The following is an 18,708-nucleotide window of genomic DNA, read 5'->3' on the forward strand; positions in this document are numbered from 1 at the left end:
GTCTACAACTAAAATTTAGATTGACCTAGCTATGTCACCTGGGTGTGAAAAACCTCAGACCCCTGAGAGACCTAATTAAGCTGCCGTAACCCCCAGGGTAGACGTTGCTAAGCCAATGGAAGAATTCTTTCAATCCACCACTCTGAGAGGCAGTAGCTAGGTTAACTATTGAATGGAAAATCCCCTTCCATTGCTGTAGCAAGGGTCTTCAGTATGGCACTCGAGCAGCAAACCTGTAGCACCGTAGACGTGCAGCTGTATCGTAGACATAGCTTTAGCGACTCTGTAGTCTACACTACAGACCTATATCAGTATACCTACGTCGCTCAGGGGTTTGAAAAATCCACACCCTGAGTTACGTAGTTATAGTGACGTAACCCCTTGTGTACAGTGCTCTATTGGTCAGAGAGCTTCTCCTATCGAAATAGCTACTGCCTCTTAAGGAGGTGGATTAGCTACGCCAACAGAAGCATTCTCTCCCGTTGGCTTAGAGTAGTGGTTCTCAACCTATTTACTACTGTGGGCCGCATATGCGGCTCTGTGTGAAGTTACGTGGTCCACATCCACACAATACATATACTACCTGTACTGCCCTGACGACGCCACATGGGCCACAGCTGTGTGCTGATCAGGCCACAAGCGGCCCGCGGGTTGAGAACCATTGGTTTAGAGTGTGTTCATTAAAGTGCTACAGAGGTGCAGCTGTGCTGATGCAACGTCTGAAGTGTAGACATGCCCTCAATTTCTACATCAACACTAAGGCTATGTCTACACTTAAACAGCTACCTCTTTAGTGCTTCAAGGTTCTCCCATCCCTCTAGTTAATCTACCTCATTAAGAGGTGGTAGCTGGGTCAACAGAAGAATTCTTCCACTGACCTAATGCTGTTTACGCAGGGGTTTAGGCTAATTGAGCAATGTAGCTGTGTCAACCTAACTTTTTATTGTAGGCATGGCTAGAGGCATTAGAGGACTTTCTTAAAATAGCTCAAAACTCTATTGTTCTCTTTCCAGTCTTTTTCAGCATCCTCCAAAGCACTAAAGCCCAGGAAAGGAAATCTAAAGTTGCTACCCACCCATACTTGGCTCCGCTCTAACTAAGATCTTCTGCAAATGAAGCCACCTAGTCTAAACTTAGAAGTTTAGATCTGATTACATTGTTAAGGGCCATAAAGAATTGTGTGTCCTGAGCACTTAAGTCAACCTAACCCCCAGTGTGGATGCAGCTAGGTCAATGGAAGAATTCTTCCAGTGGTCTCACTACCGCACCTTGAAGGTGAATTAACTCTGGCTGGTCTATGCTGTTGACATAGCTGTGTCTGAGAGGTGTGAAAAATCCACACCGCAGGAAACATAGTTAAACCGACCTAATCTCTAGTGTAGACTGTGTTAGGGCAATGGAAGAATTCTTCCATCAATCTAGCTACTGCCTCTCGGGCGGGACGTGGATTACCTATAGTGACAGAAGAAACCCTCCTGTCACTGAGGTAAGTGTTTACACTGAAGTGCCATAGTGGTGCAGCTGTAGCGTCTTAAGTGCAGACATAGTCTACTTCGATGGAAAAAATCCCCTTCAGTCAATGTATGCTACGGCGTTACAACAGCACAGCTGTAGATATGGCCTAGAATTCTCTTTTCACATCCTGGCAGAAACCCCATACTTGAGAGTTACAGGGTAGGGCTAGGCTTCTCATCATCTTGTTGTCCCTGTATGTCACTAGTGGAAGTTGCCCCTGCTTAACTCTCTGGATCAGATTTATGGTCCATCTAGTCTAGTATTCCATCTCCAACAGTACCCAGATTTCATGTTAACAAAGCAATGAGAATATTCAATCAATCAAGTAATCTGACTATAGACAGACTTCTAAAATGGGCACTTTTTAATCAGATGGAAGTGAATTTCGCATCCAAGCTAGTATGTGGCCCTGAAGTACAAGTCTTTGCAAAACCCACTAATCTTGTCAAGAAGGAATATAGTACTGCAGTTCTTACTCTTTGAAAGCAAATTATAATGTCTTAAATATTTCAAAAATAATATTGAAAAGCAATACTACAATAACTGGGGTGCGATGATATAATTTTAGATATAATCATGTATTAGTCTGCTTCCTACAATAAGAAGCAGTACAAGCTCCTGGGGTGTGGATTTTTGGGTGGCTGAAGATATTAAATGAAACCCCAAAAGCCATTTCCAAAGTTTAAGTCTATAGCATGGCTTTGTGCCAGTAATGTTATTTATGAAGGTGTCCCATTATTTGGGAGGCATCTTACACACAAGATGGATATTCTTTTGAAATAAAACTAGAGCATATGTACATATCATCCAAGTTTCTATTAACCACAAACTCTTTCATCCCTTCCATTTAATATAAAGATTTCAGTAAATCACAAATTAAAAGTCAAAGGATTGAAAAAGAGAAAACCATTTCTTCTTATAGAATTAATCTAATCTTTTACCTAGCTTAAGACTTGTGTTTTAGACCCCATGTCATCACCATGAGAGTCTTTATGGAAAGCAGGTATTTTTTGTAAATAATGCAAGCATATTGTCATCTGTTCATCCATAAATAAAGGCTGTCAGTGATACTTAGCAGCAGTAAGGTCTATGACAACTTCCCAAACACTATCTTTGCCTGCCTTACTCCAAAAAAAAAAAAAAAAAAAAAAAAAAAAATCCCAAACAAACCCACCAACACTGATGATACACATTTCCCTCCAAAACATTTTAGAGAGATGACAGGACATAGACAGCTGGTGCTCTCTAAATCTGCTAGCATTAATTATGGAAGTCATTGTACTCTGTGGTTCAACAGCTAAGTCCTGTGAAACTTAATAAAAATATTAGGGCATTCAGAATGTTGCTTTTTATGTTGCCAGGGTCAATACACTGACCTTTTAATAGTCAACTTTGACAGCTCATATTGGAAATTATAGACTTTAGGATCGTCAGTCATAAGCCAAAATATATTTCTTCTTATTCCCAACCACAAGAAAAACTCACTCCCAGTGGAACCATGAATGTGTGATCTGACTGATGTGTCAAACAAACGTGAGAATAGGCCAGGATTAAAGCAGAAATGCCTACCTCTCTCTCCACAAGAATTGCCTTAAAATTTAATCACACACAACTCAAAACAAGATGACTTCTAAGGTAACATGGTTAGAAATTTTCTACTGAGTCCTGCTGACATTTCACTAGAAAATACAACAGCCGGGCTTTAACACTGCTGCACTAGTAGCAACCCCTCACGATCCCAGTCTGCACCTGCAGCGCAACAACCAGCCCTTGTACCCACGCCCATAGCAGCCCCCACTACACCCCCGTCCCCCGCACACACACCCAGACACACCTAGGTCCAGCCACCAGACATCTCTCCCCCTAGGCCCCCATCGCACGCCTCGCACCGCCAACTCCCGCCTCGTAGAGACGCCGGCAGGGCACACGCCCCTTCTTCCCTGTGGCAAGCGAGGATCACTTACTGAGCTGCCCGGGACCGGGCTCCTTGCCGCTGGCCGCCACTCCCCCCGGCGCCGCGCAGGCAGCTCCCCACAGGCCCGGGGCTCCCCCCGCGGGCGGGGTGCCGCTCTGCCGCTCGAAGTTGCCCGGGTTGGAGAAATAGTCGCGCAGGCGGGGCAGCTCGCGGCCGCTCTCCAGCAGCTCCGTGTGCAGCTCCAGCGCCGTCAGCAGGAACTGGTCCCGCAGCAGCTGCGCCGCCAGCGCGTCCACGGGCACCCGGGGGGGCTCTCCGGCGCCGGGCCCGCCCCAGCCGGCCTCCCCGGGGGCTGCCGCCCGCAGACCCGGCAGCGCCCCCGGACCGCCCACAGCCGTCGCCGCCTCCTCCTCCTGCTGCGGGGAGAGCGGGCCTCCCGGGCCTGGATCGCTGTTGCCGCCGGCTCTCGGCTCCTCCGCCTCATCTTCCTCGGAGTCGCTGAGGAACGGGTTCACGCTGCTGCCTCCGCCCGCCGCCGCCATCTTACAGCGCGACACAGGCCGCGCAGCCGCCTCCCGCCCGCCTGGCCGGCCCAGCAACACGCCCTGGCCCCTGCTGCTGCGGCGCCGCCTCTCCAGCCCCGCGGCGCCGGGACCAGCCCCGGGCGCGCCACCCCAGCCGCTACTACGGGCGCCGCCGCCGCCACTAGCAAGGGTGCAGCCGTGACTCTCTTCCTGCCTCCCTCCCCTGCCGGCTTCCGGGTGACCACTCTCGCGAGATTTCCCCGTCCAACCGCAGGCAACGGCCGGGGCCGGGGCCGGATTCGGAGGCTCCGCCCCCTTCCCCTGTCAAGTGCAACAAAATCCTCCCACAGACAAGAAGAGGAAGAGGCGGGGCCTGAGCAGAAGCCTGAGAAGGGCGAGGTTTAGGGCAGAAGGGGCGGGGCTTACGGGTGACGGACACACGGGAGAGGCTGGAGCCATAAGGAAATAGGAGGGACATGGGCGGAGTTTATGTTAAGAGGGGCTTACAGCGTGCGAAGGGCTGACATAGATTGGTAAAGGGGCGGGGCCTGGCCCGTGGAAGCACGTGATGGGGGGCTGACCTCTTTTGCAAGTGGAAGGGACGTAGCCTGGAGGCGGAAGTGGGTGGGTGGTGACAGCCGGGATCAGTGGCTAGGACGAGAGACAAGCTAGGGGCGGGGCGATAGGCTGCGAGGTCTCGCGAGAGTGTCCGCGAGGCCGGAACGGAAGCGTGGGGCGAACGTTGGTGCCGGCGCTGACGGCCCGTGTGAGCTAGTAAGTAGCCGCGGAGGCGGCGCTTGCGCAGTTCGCTGCTGGGGTTGGGTGTGGGGCGCCGGGGCGGCTGGGATTCCTGCGCTGCCGCGCTGCTGGAGCCTCCGGCGCGCTCTGCGGGGCGGCTCGTGCTCGGCCAGGTGGGGCGGAGCCGGGGTGGGGGTTGGCTCGGTCGCTAGCAGGTGCGGGAGGGGCGGGGACTGCCGGGGGGCGGCTGCGCGGCTGCTCCCTGCGCTTCGCCAGGTTTGCGGGCGCGGGCTCATCCCCAGTGTCCCGGTTTATTGTCTCTCAGTGGTGACGACCCCGTGGGGGCAGCCAGGGAGCGACCGCGGGGACTCCCTCCCTGCTGCCTCGGCGCGGGGGGGCCCGCTGAACACGAGCCCCAGAGTCTCGCATGGCAGCCAGACATAACCCGGCATGAGGGCTGCCTATGCAGCAACTCTCTCCCCCCCACCCCCGCGATCAGCCCTGTGATGCAGCGGTGATGGGGGGCGAGGTTAGAATGACCAATGATAAGTAAGAGCCAAGGTGGGTCAAGTAACATTTTTTATTCGACCAACTTCTGTTGGTGAGAGAGAGAGAGAGAAGGTTTTGAGCTATGTGGAGCGCTTCCTGTCTGTGAAGCTTGAAAGCTTGTCTCTTTCACTAGCAGATACTAGCTCATTCACCTTCTCTCTTTAAAAAGAACAGGAGTACTTGTGGCACCTGAGAGACTAACAAATTTAGTATTCTGGGACCAGCACAGCTCCAACAATACTACAAATGGCCAGAAATCAATAACTATCCTGAGCAGGTGGAGTGTTGCTCCCTGGGTTACAGTGAGAACTAGCTGGAGGGCCAAAGCAAAGTGGCAATTTGAGCTAAATTGCTGCAGTGTGCTTACATGTTGTTTTTCTCAATGACTTCAAGCTGAAATGTGTCCTGCTTACCAGAGCTGTTTTTCCCCCCATCTTCCTTTCCTACAAAAAAATCAGTGAGTCTAGCTGGGTTCTTTCTATTTTATGTATCACCAGTAATAAAGATCTCTCCAGACCCAAATGTGTGCTATGTGATGCCTGTGCAGCTGCATTGACTACGGTTTTCAGAGTAGCAGCCATGTTAGTCTGTATCCGCAAAAAGAAAAAGAGTACTTGTGGCACCGTAGAGACTAACAAATTTATTTGAGCATAAGCTTTCGTGAGCTACAGCTCACTTCATCGGGTGCATGCAGTGGAAAATACAGTGAGGAGATTTTATATGCGCAGAGAATATGAAACAATGGTGTTACCATGCACACTGTAAGGAGAGTGATCAGGTAAGGTGAGCTATTACCAGCCGGAGAGGGGGAAGCAAAAAACAAAACAAAACCTTTTGTAGTGATAATCAAGGTGGGCCATTTCTAGCAGTTGACAAGAACCTGTGAGGAACAGTGGGGGGGGGAAGGGGAATAAACATGGGGAAATCATTTTACTTTATGTAATGACACATCCATTCCCAGTCTTTATTCAAGCCTAATTTCCACAGTGTCCAGTTTGCAAATTAATTTCATTTCAGCAGTCTCTCGTTGGAATCTGTTTTTGAAGGTTTTTTGTTGAAGACTTGCCGCTTTTAGGTCTGTAATCGAGTGACCAGAGAGATTGAAGTGTTCGCTGACTGGTTTATGAATGTTATAATTCTTGACATCTGATTTGTGTCCATTTATTCTTTTACGTAGAGACTGTCCGGTTTGGCCAATGTACATGGCAGAGGGGCATTGCTGGCACATGATGGCATATATCACATTGGTAGATGTGCAGGTGAACGAGCCTCTGATAGTGTGGCTGATGTGATTAGGCCCTATGATGGTGTCCGCTGAATAGATACATGGGCACAGTTGGCAACGGGCTTTGTTGCAATGATAGGTTTCTGGGTTAGTGGTTCTGTTGTGTGGTTGCTGGTGAGTATTTGCTTCAGGTTGGGGGGCTGTCTGTAAGCAGGACTGGCCTGTCTCCCAAGATCTGTGAGAGTGATGACTTGTCCTTCAGGATAGGTTGTAGATCCCTGATGATGCGCTAGAGGAGTTTTAGTTGGGGGCTGAAGGTGATGGCTAGTGGTGTTCTGTTATTTTCTTTGTTGGGCCTGTCCTGTGGTAGGTGACTTCTGGGTACTCTTCTGGCTCTGTCAAGCTGTTTCTTCACTTCCGCAGGTGGGTATTGTAGTTGTAAGAATGCTTGATAGAGATCTTGTAGGTGTTTGTCTCTGTCTGAGGGGTTGGAGCAAATGCGGTTGTATTGTAGAGCTTGGCTGTAGACAATGGATCGTGTGGTGTGGTCTGGATGAAAGCTGGACGCATATGGGTAAGTGTAGCAATCAGTAGCTTTCCGGTATAGGGTGATGTTTATGTGACCATTGCTTATTAGCACTGTAGTGTCCAGGAAGTGGATCTCTTGTGTGGACTGGTTCTGGCTGAGGTTGATGGTGGGATGGAAATTGTTGAAATCATGGTGGAATTCCTCAAGGACTCCCTCCTCAGGCCCTACGCTACCAGCATTCCTAGCCATCTTCGAGATACCACTGACTTCCTGAGGAAACTACAATCCATCAGTGATCTTCCTGAAAACACCGTCCTAACCAATCTGGATGTTGAAGTCCTCTACACCAACATTCCACACAAAGATGGACTACAAGCCATCAGGAACAGTATCCCCAATAATGTCACGGCAAACTTGGTTGCTGAACTTTGTCCTCACCCGTACCTATTTCACATTTGGGGACAATGTATACCTTCAAATCAGCGGCACTGCTATGGGTACCCGCATGGCACCACAGTATGCCAACATTTTTATGGCTGACTTAGAACAACGCTTCCTCAGCTCTCGTCCCTTAATGCCCCTACTCTACTTGCCCTACATTAATGACATCGTCATCATCTGGACCCCTGGAAAAGAAGCTCTTGAGGAATTCCACCATGATTTCAACAATTTCCATCCCACTATCAGCCTCAGCCTGGACCAGTCCACACAAGAGATCCACTTCCTGGACACTATGGTGCTAATAAGTGATGGTCACATAAACACCACCCTATACCGGAAACCTACTGACTGCTGTGCCTACCTGCATGTCTGCAGCTTTCATCCAGACTACACCACACGATCCATTGTCTACAGCGAAGCTCTACGATACAACCGCATTTGCTCCAACCCCTCAGACAGAGACAAACACCTACAAGATCTCTATCAAGCGTTCTTACAACTACAATACCCACCTGCTGAAGTGAAGAAACAGCTTGACAGAGCCAGAAGTGTACCCAGAAGTCACCTACCACAGGACAGGCCCAACAAAGAAAATAACAGAACACCACTAGCCATCACCTTCAGCCCCCAGCTAAAACTCCTCTAGCGCATCATCAGGGATCTACAACCTATCCTGAAGGACGACCCATCACTCTCACAGATCTTGGGAGACAGGCCAGTCCTTGCTTACAGACAGCCCCCCAACCTGAAGCAAATACTCTCTCTAGCAACCACAAACCACACAACAGAACCACTAACCCAGGAACCTATCCTTGCAAGAAAGCCCGTTGCCAACTGTGTTTACATATCTACTCAGGGGACACCATCATAGGGCCTAATCATATCAGCCACGCTATCAGAGGCTCATTCACCTGCACATCTACCAATGTGATATATGCCATCATGTGCCAGCAATGCCCCTCTGCCATGTACATTGGCCAGTCTCTACGTAAAAGAATAAATGGTCACAAATCAGACGTCAAGAATTATAACGTTCAAAAACCAGTCGGAGAACACTTCAATCTCTTTGGTCACTCGATTACAGACCTAAAAGTGGCAATTCTTCAACAAAAAAACTTCAAAAACAGACTCTAGTGAGAGACTGCTGAATTGGAATTAATTTGCAAACTGGACACTGTGGAAATTAGGCTTGAATAAAGACTGGGAGTGGATGTGTCATTACACAAAGTAAAACTGTTTCCCCATATTTATTCCCCCTGCCTCCACCCCCCACTGTTCCTCACACGTTCTTGTCAGCTGCTGGAAATGGCCCACCTTGATTATCACTACAAAAGGTTTTGTTTTGTTTTTTGCTTCCCCCTCTCCGGCTGGTAATAGCTCACCTTACCTGATCACTCTCGTTACAGTGTGTATGGTAACACCCATTGTTTCATATTCTCTGTGTATATAAAATCTCCCCACTGTATTTTCCACTGAATGCATCTGATGAAGTGAGCTGTAGCTCACGAAAGCTTATGCTCAAATAAATTTTAGTCTCTAAGGTGCCACAAGTACTCCTTTTTATTGACTACAGTATAATTGATGGGAAAGTAATAAACGCTTGTGTCGATACACAATTAATAGTGGAGGCCAGCTCACTCTCCTATAGCTGTTTTAACTCCTGCAGACTAACAGGAATAAACATTTCCATATTGTAGACATGCCATAGATTAGTCAGGTCCCAATATGTTTAGGTCTTTGTAAAGTCAAAATCAACATTTGAGACTCCCCTTGGAAGCTACTCAGAAACGACACTTAACTATGGCTCAGCATTATAAAGTTCTGTCTGCAAAAAGCATTGCTTAGTGTGTTGAAAGAGGCTAATTCAACCTTCTGAATGCTTTTAAAATGCAGCTCGATGTGAGTTACATTAGAGAAGTCTAAGCTAGAGGTGACAAAAGGCATGGTTAACTAGCAAGTTCCACATACAAAATAAAAGCTCGCTTCCTTTGCTAGACATTAGTGAATAAAGTGCTCTTGGGCTCAGATAGTACCAGAGCATCCAAGGATCTAACGACCCCCAAATTGCAAACCTGCATACAAACAGGCACTCTTATTCCATGAGGAGTGCTGACTTAAATTTCAACTTAATAGATATACAATATAGCACTGGTAATTTGGTTCCTTGCATGTTTTCTCGAATATGAAGCCCTGTTTGTATTTCATACTATACTAGCAAATATTCTGTATTCTGTTTTGTAAAGGTAGCTCAATAGGATTTTTGCTCTGCTGTGGGTGTAAGATTGGGCCTGAAGTCTTAGTAATAAAAGACTTCATTACAGCACTTGTCTACCGTATTAAGTCTTTGCTGAGAAGAAGATATGGCTGTTTTTGAATGATTGCAAATTATGGTTTGTGCAGATTAGATTAGTCCAGAATTAACTTAATTTCCCATCCCTAGGGTATTTTGAAATGTATTTAATAACAAGGAAAATAGTTTTCTAAGAATATGGTAGCATACTGTCAGTCCATACCCTCTTTCTGCAATGTAAAAAAACTGAAGTGTCTACTGAAGATATTTACTTAAAATAATGGCTTCTAACACACACACAGAATCCAATATGCTTAATACAATAAATATTCATAATTTTTAAATACCTTTATTGGAGGGCACATGTTTGCAGCGTTTAAATGACCAGAAAATAATGCAACTTAATATTGCAAAAAAGACCGCATACTGAAAATTCCATTTTAAAAATAGTGACTTTAGGTCTAAGAGGGCCCTGACAATGAGGACATGAATTGATGTGAGGGAGTTCTTTTACTGAAATTGGGAATCCTGGGACGTATTTAGTCAGAATGTGTTTGCTTTTAAATCTAGTTTTAGCATGTTTTAATCAATATACAATTTACTGTTGCAGAAGTTTTATGCTGCTTGTTTATACTACACTGCAGAGTTAAGTGAGTTGATTTCTAATGAATGTATTCAAAGTTTGTTATAGTGACTGTTTGCTTTTAAAGTGAAAATTGAAAAGAAAAAATAGTCTCAACTTGCAGCATCTTCTAGTGGCCTTCAATGCACGCTGCAGTTTTAACCTGCATTTTAGACTTGTTGGCTAACTACTGGAAAGCAAATTCAGCTCTGCTGTAAATTGATATAACTCCACTAAAATCAGCAGAGATGCATCTGCTTATGCTAAGCATTGAATTTAACCCCATGAGCTAAAAACTGCTGTGGAGTACAAAATTAACCTCTATCCCATAGTAAAATATTCCTCTCTTTTCAAGTATCACTATATAATTTTGGGGAAATGGTGTATGTGGTGTACTGACGGGGAAGAAAAGTCAGTTAAACAGGTGTATTCATGGTTACTCAATAATATTTTATGGAAATTTGGGAACAAGCCAACATTGTGTGCCTGTAACCCTGCAATATCGAGACCTAGTGCTCCCCAGCTCCTAAATATTTTGGAGAATTTCACTTGAAACACTTATAAATGTTGACAACTATGATACAAACCCTGGCATGAACAATAGGGTACTGCTTCTCTACCACAGGAGAAGTTAGTTAAGTATAGGGAGTGCTACAAAGAAGTGAATAATCAACTTTCTCCATAATCTTAATGCTAGCCAGGTGTATAGTTATGTGATGACTGAGGCCAGGAGATCATGTTTATAAGTGAGCCGCTCAAATATTGCCTCATCTGTTCATCCAAAAATGCAAAGGCTGGGTCTGGCTATAGAATGATTACGGTTACTGCTGGCCTAGGAAGCAGGAAACTGAAAGTAATTTTTATTAATTCTTTCTAATTAGTATTCTTATTATAAAAATTGGAGCAATATTCCCCTTTCTGGTCTGTTCTCTTTTTCCCCCTACATTCTTCAGGTTTGTACGTCTGCCCTGTTACCTCTGCCAAATTTTTCCAACTGCTTTCCACAGTGTGTACTCTGTGCCACAGCTGCAAAGTGAAACTTTCAAAACCCATTGGTAAGTTTCACTGTCGGTTAACAGCTTACAAAGGTGTCGAGTAGCACAGCTGGTTGGTAGCTTCCAATAACTAGAGCCCTGCAAATCTGCGGATATCCATGGACCATTTTTGCTGATCATGGATCAGATGTGATACAAATTTTGTATCCATGCAGGGCTTTACTAATTTCTTATTTATGGAATATATTAGTGTATTTCATTAGTTCTGGGAACTTGCTAACAAGATCTAACTTTTAACCACTTGGGCTGCCCTGTGAAAGTACAGCTGTGTTTTTCATTGTTTCATCAGATAGTGTAAACTGATTTTTTTTTTTTTTTTTTTTGCTGCATGGACTCCCTATAAGAAACAGCAGGTTAATAATCTCTATATCTGTCTATAATGGAAATGCAGTCTGGACTAGTTCTAAAGCCTGCTAATATAAGCTTTGCAGCATTTCAATCCAGGCGGGCTTATCATTTCACAGCTGGTAAATGATGAGGAACATTAGTCACCATGTGAGAACTGACTGTTATATTGAGAAAACAAAGATTTATTCTAATGTGAAGGAAACTTTCAGGCTTAAATAGTTGATATTCAGGCTTTAGGGTTTACGCAAAGCTAGAAAACTGTTTGTATCAGCATTTATAAAAAGTGCAGTCAGCAGTTATTACTACTATCCAAGGAGACAAAGTGAAGACCATTTCTTTGCATTAAAACAGTTTAAGAATCTTCAAAGCATTCTCCTTGATTCAGAATGAGATTAATGTTCTTCTGCCAGCATGGAATTTTAACACTTTCTTGGAGCTAGTATAAACCACCCCCCATTTTTTCCCCTCGTATTTTGCAACCTTCGTTCTGGAGTTCCTAGTAACATTTGTTTTGCTTGGTGAGTTGTTGAATTTAAGGCTCTCTTTATACATATCTTGCAGTTTCTTCCAAACAAGGCTGTGCTTAAGAGTGTATCAAGGTTTGTTCTGAAGACAAGAGTTTCCATTTGAATCAGTCTAGAGTTCTGTCTGTTGTCCAACTTTACTCCGGGGGGATTCTGAGTGACTGCGCGCCCGCAGAAAACAGCCCCCTGGCAGAATTCCTGTGCTTCCCTGCAGAAAACTGCTGGGAAGCAAAGGGAAGCCACGTGCAGGAGGAACGACCATGGGCTCAGTTTTTTGGGGGGGATTGTTCCCCCACCCTGTCAGGGTTCCCTCCCCACTCTGAACTCTAGGGTACAGACGTGGGGACCCACATGAAAGACCCCCTAAGCTTATTTCTACCAGCTGAGGTTAAAAACTCCCCAGGCACAAATTCTCCCTTGTACCTTGGGTTTAAGTAACGCTGCCACCACCAAGTGATTTAGCAAAGAACCAGGGAAAAAGACCACTTGGAGTTCCTCTTCCCCCAGCAATTCCTCCAAGCCCGTACACCCCCTTTCCTGGGGAGGCTTGAGAATAATATCCTAACCAATTGGTTACAAAATGATCAAAGACCCAAGCCCCTGGGTCTTGGAATAATGGAAAAATCAGTCAGGTTCTTAAAAGAAGGACTTTATTTAAAAAAAAAAAAAAAAAAAAAAAAAAGGTAAAAATCATCTCTGTAAAATCAGGATGGAAAATACTTTACAGGGTATTCAGATTCAAAACACAGAGGATTCCCCTCTGGGCAAAACCTTAAAGTTACAGAAAACAGGAATAAACCTCCTTCGTAGCACAGGGAAAATTCACAAGAAAAACAAAAGATAAACTAATCCACCTTGCCTGGCTTACCTATACTGGTTGCAATATTGGAGACTTGGATTGGGATGGGTTGGAGAAGATGGATTTCTGTCTGGCCCTTCTCAGTCCCAAAAGAGAAACCCCTACACAAAACAAAGAGCACAAACAAAACCTTCCCCCGTCCCTAGATTTGAAAGTATCTTCTTCCCCCATTGGTCCTGTTGGTCAGGTGCCAACCAGGCTATTTGAGCTTCTTAACCCCTACAGGTAAGGAGGAATTCTAGGCCACCCTTAGCTGTATGTTTATGACACCCCCAAACAGAGACGAGGCATGGGGGGCACATGGGGTTACATGCCACTGACCCCCTCATTTCTGCAAGCGCAGAGCTGTCCAGCTGAAGGAGGCCTTGTCTCAACTCTGCTGACTCTGCAGCTGAACGCCGCCTCCTGGGTCCTAGTGCCAGTTGTGCTCCCTTTCTGTATGCTTCCTGTTTTCTGTGCAACAGTGAGTGCTGGTGGTGGGGCTGGGTAAGTGGGGGTGGGGGAAATGAGGAAAGGGGGATGAGGGGGTAGGAGGAATAGGCAGTGGGGAAGGAGGAATAGGCAGTGGGGAAGGAAGGGGAGTGGAATAGGGGAGGGGAACGTGAGAGTAGGCAGAGGGGGAAGGAGAAGAAAAGGGTATAGGGGAATTGGGGGAAGGGGGGGTCGGGGAATGGGAGCCTGGCATGTGGCGTCTCCTCAGCAGCAGATGGGGCTCCCTAGATAAGCAGGCCCACCGAACCGTCACCCTGACAAACCCTACCCCCCTACACCTGGACGCCTCCAATGAGCCCCCCACACCCAGGCCCCCACCCCTCTGATCCCCAAGTAGCTGCACTTGGACCCCGACCCCCTCATCAAGCCCTACTCTCCCAGCACCCAGACCCCCCTACCGAGTCCCCACACACCCAGACACCCCCCCCCCCCCGCCAAGCCCTATCTCCCCACACCCAGAACCTCCCACTGAGCCCCAACCATCTTCACCTGGATCCCCTGCAGAGTCCCATTGCCCGTGCACCCGGAACCCCCCAATGAGCCCCTGTGCATCCAGATCTCCCACTGAGCCCCCTGAACCCAAATTGCCGCACACAGAAACCTCTCACCCCACACCCGGATCCCCCTGCACTAAGCCCCTCCACACCTGGATCCTGCTGGGCTGAGCCTGCCTGCCCACCCACAACTGCTGCACCTGGTGTAGAGGGACAGGGCCCCCAGGGTGTTACTGGAGCAGGCCCAGCCCTTGCACTGGGTCAGGTGCAGCCTCACTGTCGAGTCCCTGTACCCTGGGGCTTCAGGGTGATCTCCCACCTCAATACAGCCAGTGGCCTGTGCTCCCCACTGCCATGCTAGAGCCGCATTTATTTATAGACAAATAAAATTTGCAGAATTTTAAAATATTGTGTGCATGATTTTTAATTTTTGAATTTTGTTCAGAATTTTATGTTATATTTTTGGTGCAGAATTCCCTCAGGAGTAAAATGTCTTTGATAAACCTATCATATTTGTAGAGCACAAAAACTACTAGGTACCTTTGTAGGATCCAGAAATTTGTACAAGATGATGGACTAATAAAAAGAGTAGCCCAGCTTTCAAAAATACCAGATACTCTTAGATTAGGTCCTAAATTATGGTATCTTACAAAGCCAGAAGAAATGAATCACTTCAGTTTGTTTAAAGCTCACTATCGGGACAGTGACTCACATTCGGAGAGACCAAAGCGAGTCCTAGGACCTTGGAGAGCAACAAGCTGTCCTTCACATGCACATGTTTATGAAAGGCACAGTTATATAAATGAAATTCATGGGGAACATTATTCAAAAAAGATGCTTTGCACTGTTTCCCTCCATTCCCCCATGAAGGTACTGCTTTTTGAGTAAAAAATGAAGGGCGAAATCACTGTGGAAAGCTGTAATATTGTATTTATCTATTTATCTGTGTTCAGCAAACAAAAGAAAAACCCTCTTCCTCTCTTCCCTCCCAGGCAAATTTGGACTGATCCTATTTATGTTTATCAAAAGTGGTGGTATGCATTTTGTAAATATTACTCTCTTCCTCCTTTCTGGGAGAATTAAATTTAGAGCAATTTTGACATTGAAGTAAACTTGAAGGAAGACACAAACAGCAGTTTACTTAGTTGCTATTTTCTGTATTTCCCTTGCTGTTATTGAAGTTGTTAGCGAATGAATGGGATATTGAAGATGACTGATGTTACAATATCACCATTGTAACATCAGTTCAAGATTGATTAAGTAGAAAGAATAGGCTAAGAAGAAGAAATCACTTATTTAAATACTCATCTTCGTTAATAAGCAAAATGGATATTAATAAGAAAAGGAGTTTAAAATTGGACGTAGATTGTATTTAAACTCTGTTTTAAAGCTTTCCTCTCTTACGTATTAGCTCCTATGGAACACATTTTAACCAATGCTCTCTTCCGTAGATAGTAACTTTCTTTCCTGTATTTATTTAGAGTAATTCTTAAATGATTGCAAGGTGGGATGTGCAGTCACTTTGATGTTTTTAGTTCTACCTTCTGTTACAAGATGGATCTGATGCAAGTTCACCATACTCTTGTTTGCCACTTGGGGTCACTCTATTTCCATTCTGCTCCCTTCATACTCTACATTCACATTTGCTGTGTCATTCAAAAGAATATTTTGGCTTCTCCCCCAATCCACTCTGGTCTATAAGGAAGGAGCTGTGCCACCTGCATTCTTTCACTTTGTGAGTGGGCTTGCTTCTTTTCCAGCTGCCGCCTTTCTGTATGGCTTGGGACTACCACATGCTGCACTGCGCAGAAAAAAGGAGACCAAAAATCAGACTGCAGCACTCATGCACTTCACAATATCTTGTTGATTTGTGGGCGGGCGGGCTGGATGAGATAGCTTGGGTAGTAATAATGAAGAGCTGACTGAAGTGGCTTGTAACATATTTAAAATGTCTGCAAGGCTTGGAGATCTAGGTTGTCTGATAGCTCTCATTTGAGACAGCAAAGCTGCTCTGGCTTGATGAATTCCATGCTTTTTCAATCCCATGTCTTTTATCAGTTATGGAGAATCTTTGTCCTGTTGTAAGAATGTAGGTAAGGATCTCGGGGATAGTTCTCTTCTGATTCAGGCAGCAGCTTTAATTGTGTGCAGATTGAGGCAGTGTCTCATATGATACGTTCTGTGACGGGTGCCATTGTGAACTGGGGTACCACTGAGCCCTCTGACCCACCAGCCTGGGCTCCCTCTCACACTGTGCTGCTGTGACAAGCTGTAAAGCCCTCCAGCCTGCACTTTCACCAGCATTCACACAGGTAGGGACACACTCAGCTGCAGTTACAAACAGACTCTCTAACCACCAGCTTTCCAGCCTAGGACCCCAGAGAAGTACCATCCTGTCCTTGTCAAATCTGGCTAATATATGGGTTTAATACCCAGTGTGCCTCTTCCTCAGTGTGAACAATGCACACTTGTGGTAACCAAGCAGAGATTTTCCCTAAGCACTCCAGTCAAAGCTCATTGGTTTGGATAAAAACATAAAATAAGTTTATTAACTATAAAAGATAGATTGTAAGTGATAGCAAACAGATAAAGCAGATTACCTAGTAAATAAACAAAATGCAAACAAAGTCTAAGATATTAGAAAGATAGGATATGAACTAGCAAATTCTCACCCTGGCTGATGATACAGGTGGGCTGCAGATTCTTATGGGACAAGCTGCACTTACTTTACAGCTTGGAATCCCCAGGTCTTTCTTACACAGGCTAGAAATCCCTTTAGCCTGGGTCCAGCACTTCCCCCAGTTCAGTCTTTGTTCCTCAGGTGTTTCCAGATGTCTTCTTGTGTGGGGAGTGAAGAACCACAGATGATGTCACTCCCTGCCTTATATAGAATCATAGAATATCAGGGTTGGAAGGGACCTCAGGAGGTCAACCAATCCAACCCCCTGCTCAAAGCAGGACCAATCCCCAATTTTTGCCCCAGATCCCTAAATGGCCCCCTCAAGGATTGAACTCACAACCCTGGGTTTAGCAGGCCAATGCTCAAACCACTGAGCTATCCCTCCCCCCACTTTAGCATAGGGCAGGAACCCTTTGTTTCAAAGTTTGGTTCCCAGACCAGTTTGTGGAAAAATACTGACATCCCAAGATGGAGTCCAGGATCATGTGGCCTGGTCACATGTCCTTGTAGAGTCATAGCAGCCATTACTTACATGCTGTCTAGAGGGTTCTCAGCAAGGCTCACCCAGTGGGGGATAAGCTTCTCCTAAGGCCTGTTGTTCTTTTTAATGGCCCATTACCCTGAATAGGCCCTTTACAGCCTGATATTTAGTGGGTGTTACCCAGGTATAACTACATTTGAAGTACAGCTACATAGTCAGTATTTATAACTTCAGATACAAAAATGATACATGCATACAAATAGGATAATCATAGTCAGCAAATCATAACTTTTCCAATGACACCTCACATGACCTATCTTGTACAAAACGCATAATAATTATGCCATAACCATAGTATAAAAATATTACTATAACGACTATAGGGTGCAGTGTCACAGGTTCCTTCTAATAGTTCATTTTTTCCAAGTAGTAAGTGAAGGTCACTTAAGGGTGACGCGCTTGGTTCCTTCAGTAATGCTGGAATGTAGTCTTTCACTTTTAATGTAATCCTTCCCTCTCAAGGGAGGTACCCATACATTTTCATAACCTCAAAATTGTCTTCCTTTTAGCATTATTCTCAGCTATATGGGTAGGAGATCTGCAACCCCTGTCCTATAAGGCAGGGGTTCTTAACTTTTTTCTTTCTGAGGCCCCCCCCAACATGGTATAAAAACTCCAAGGCCTGCCAGTGCCACAACTGTTTTTCTGCATATAAAAGCCAGGAGCAGCATTAGGGTGTAGCAAGCAGCGCAAGTGCCCAGGGCCCCACACCACAGGGGATCCCCACAAAGGTAAAGTTGCTCAGGCTTCGGCTTCAGCCCCAGGTGGCAGCGCTGGGAGCTTCAGCTTTCTGCCCTGGGTCCCAGCAAGTCTAACACTGGCCCGGCTTGGTGGCCCCTCTGAAGCCTGCTCACGGTCCCTTAGGGGACCCCAGATCCCTGGCTGAGAACCACTGCTATAGGTAAATGGTTTATAGAAATCCAGGAGTTCAAGGCATAAGACATCTCTGATATTTCATGACCTACAAGGTAGAATGGCTGATGATCATGTTTATCCCTTGGAGATTTTGCATAGGAGTTAGTGATATAGAGTTATCTTGATAATCAGAGTGATATTAAACAGAATATTTAATTCTCTGTGAGCTTTTTGCCTCGGGTTTAGCTGTGCATTGCTGAACCACATTTACAATTAAAAAGAGTTGTCATTTGTTATTGTAATGTACAAAATATTCAATGAAAATGTTGAACATAAAATAATTTAAAGCAGATGGTCTGAGTCACAAAAGCATATTTAAATGTAAAAGCAAGTGGAAATACTATATTTGCAGTTTCATTGTGTGACAAAGAGCTGTGTATTATGCCTCAATTCAAAAAGAAAATCAGGTTTCTGAAAAGGAGGGGAAAAGGGGCTTGATCATCATCCCAATA

At 45.6% G+C, this 18,708-nt stretch overlaps 2 protein-coding genes across 2 annotated transcripts in view; one reads left to right on the forward strand and one right to left on the reverse strand.

Moving 5' to 3' along the window:
* The window catches only part of RELCH (RAB11 binding and LisH domain, coiled-coil and HEAT repeat containing), a 120,095-nt gene extending 116,123 nt beyond the window's left edge, over positions 1-3,972 (reverse strand). The window contains exon 1 of the mRNA XM_074944972.1: positions 3,480-3,972. Coding sequence (XP_074801073.1) covers positions 3,480-3,972 — 493 coding nt within the window. The remainder of the gene's footprint in view (positions 1-3,479) is intronic.
* A 675-nt stretch (positions 3,973-4,647) lies between these two features.
* Positions 4,648-18,708, forward strand: part of PIGN (phosphatidylinositol glycan anchor biosynthesis class N) — a 145,542-nt gene continuing 131,481 nt past the window's right edge. The window contains exon 1 of the mRNA XM_074944973.1: positions 4,648-4,728. The gene's annotated coding sequence lies outside the window, so the exon portion shown is untranslated. The remainder of the gene's footprint in view (positions 4,729-18,708) is intronic.

The sequence above is a fragment of the Natator depressus genome, chromosome 2 (genome assembly GCF_965152275.1).
Source record: "Natator depressus isolate rNatDep1 chromosome 2, rNatDep2.hap1, whole genome shotgun sequence".
Lineage (NCBI taxonomy): Eukaryota > Metazoa > Chordata > Testudines > Cheloniidae > Natator > Natator depressus.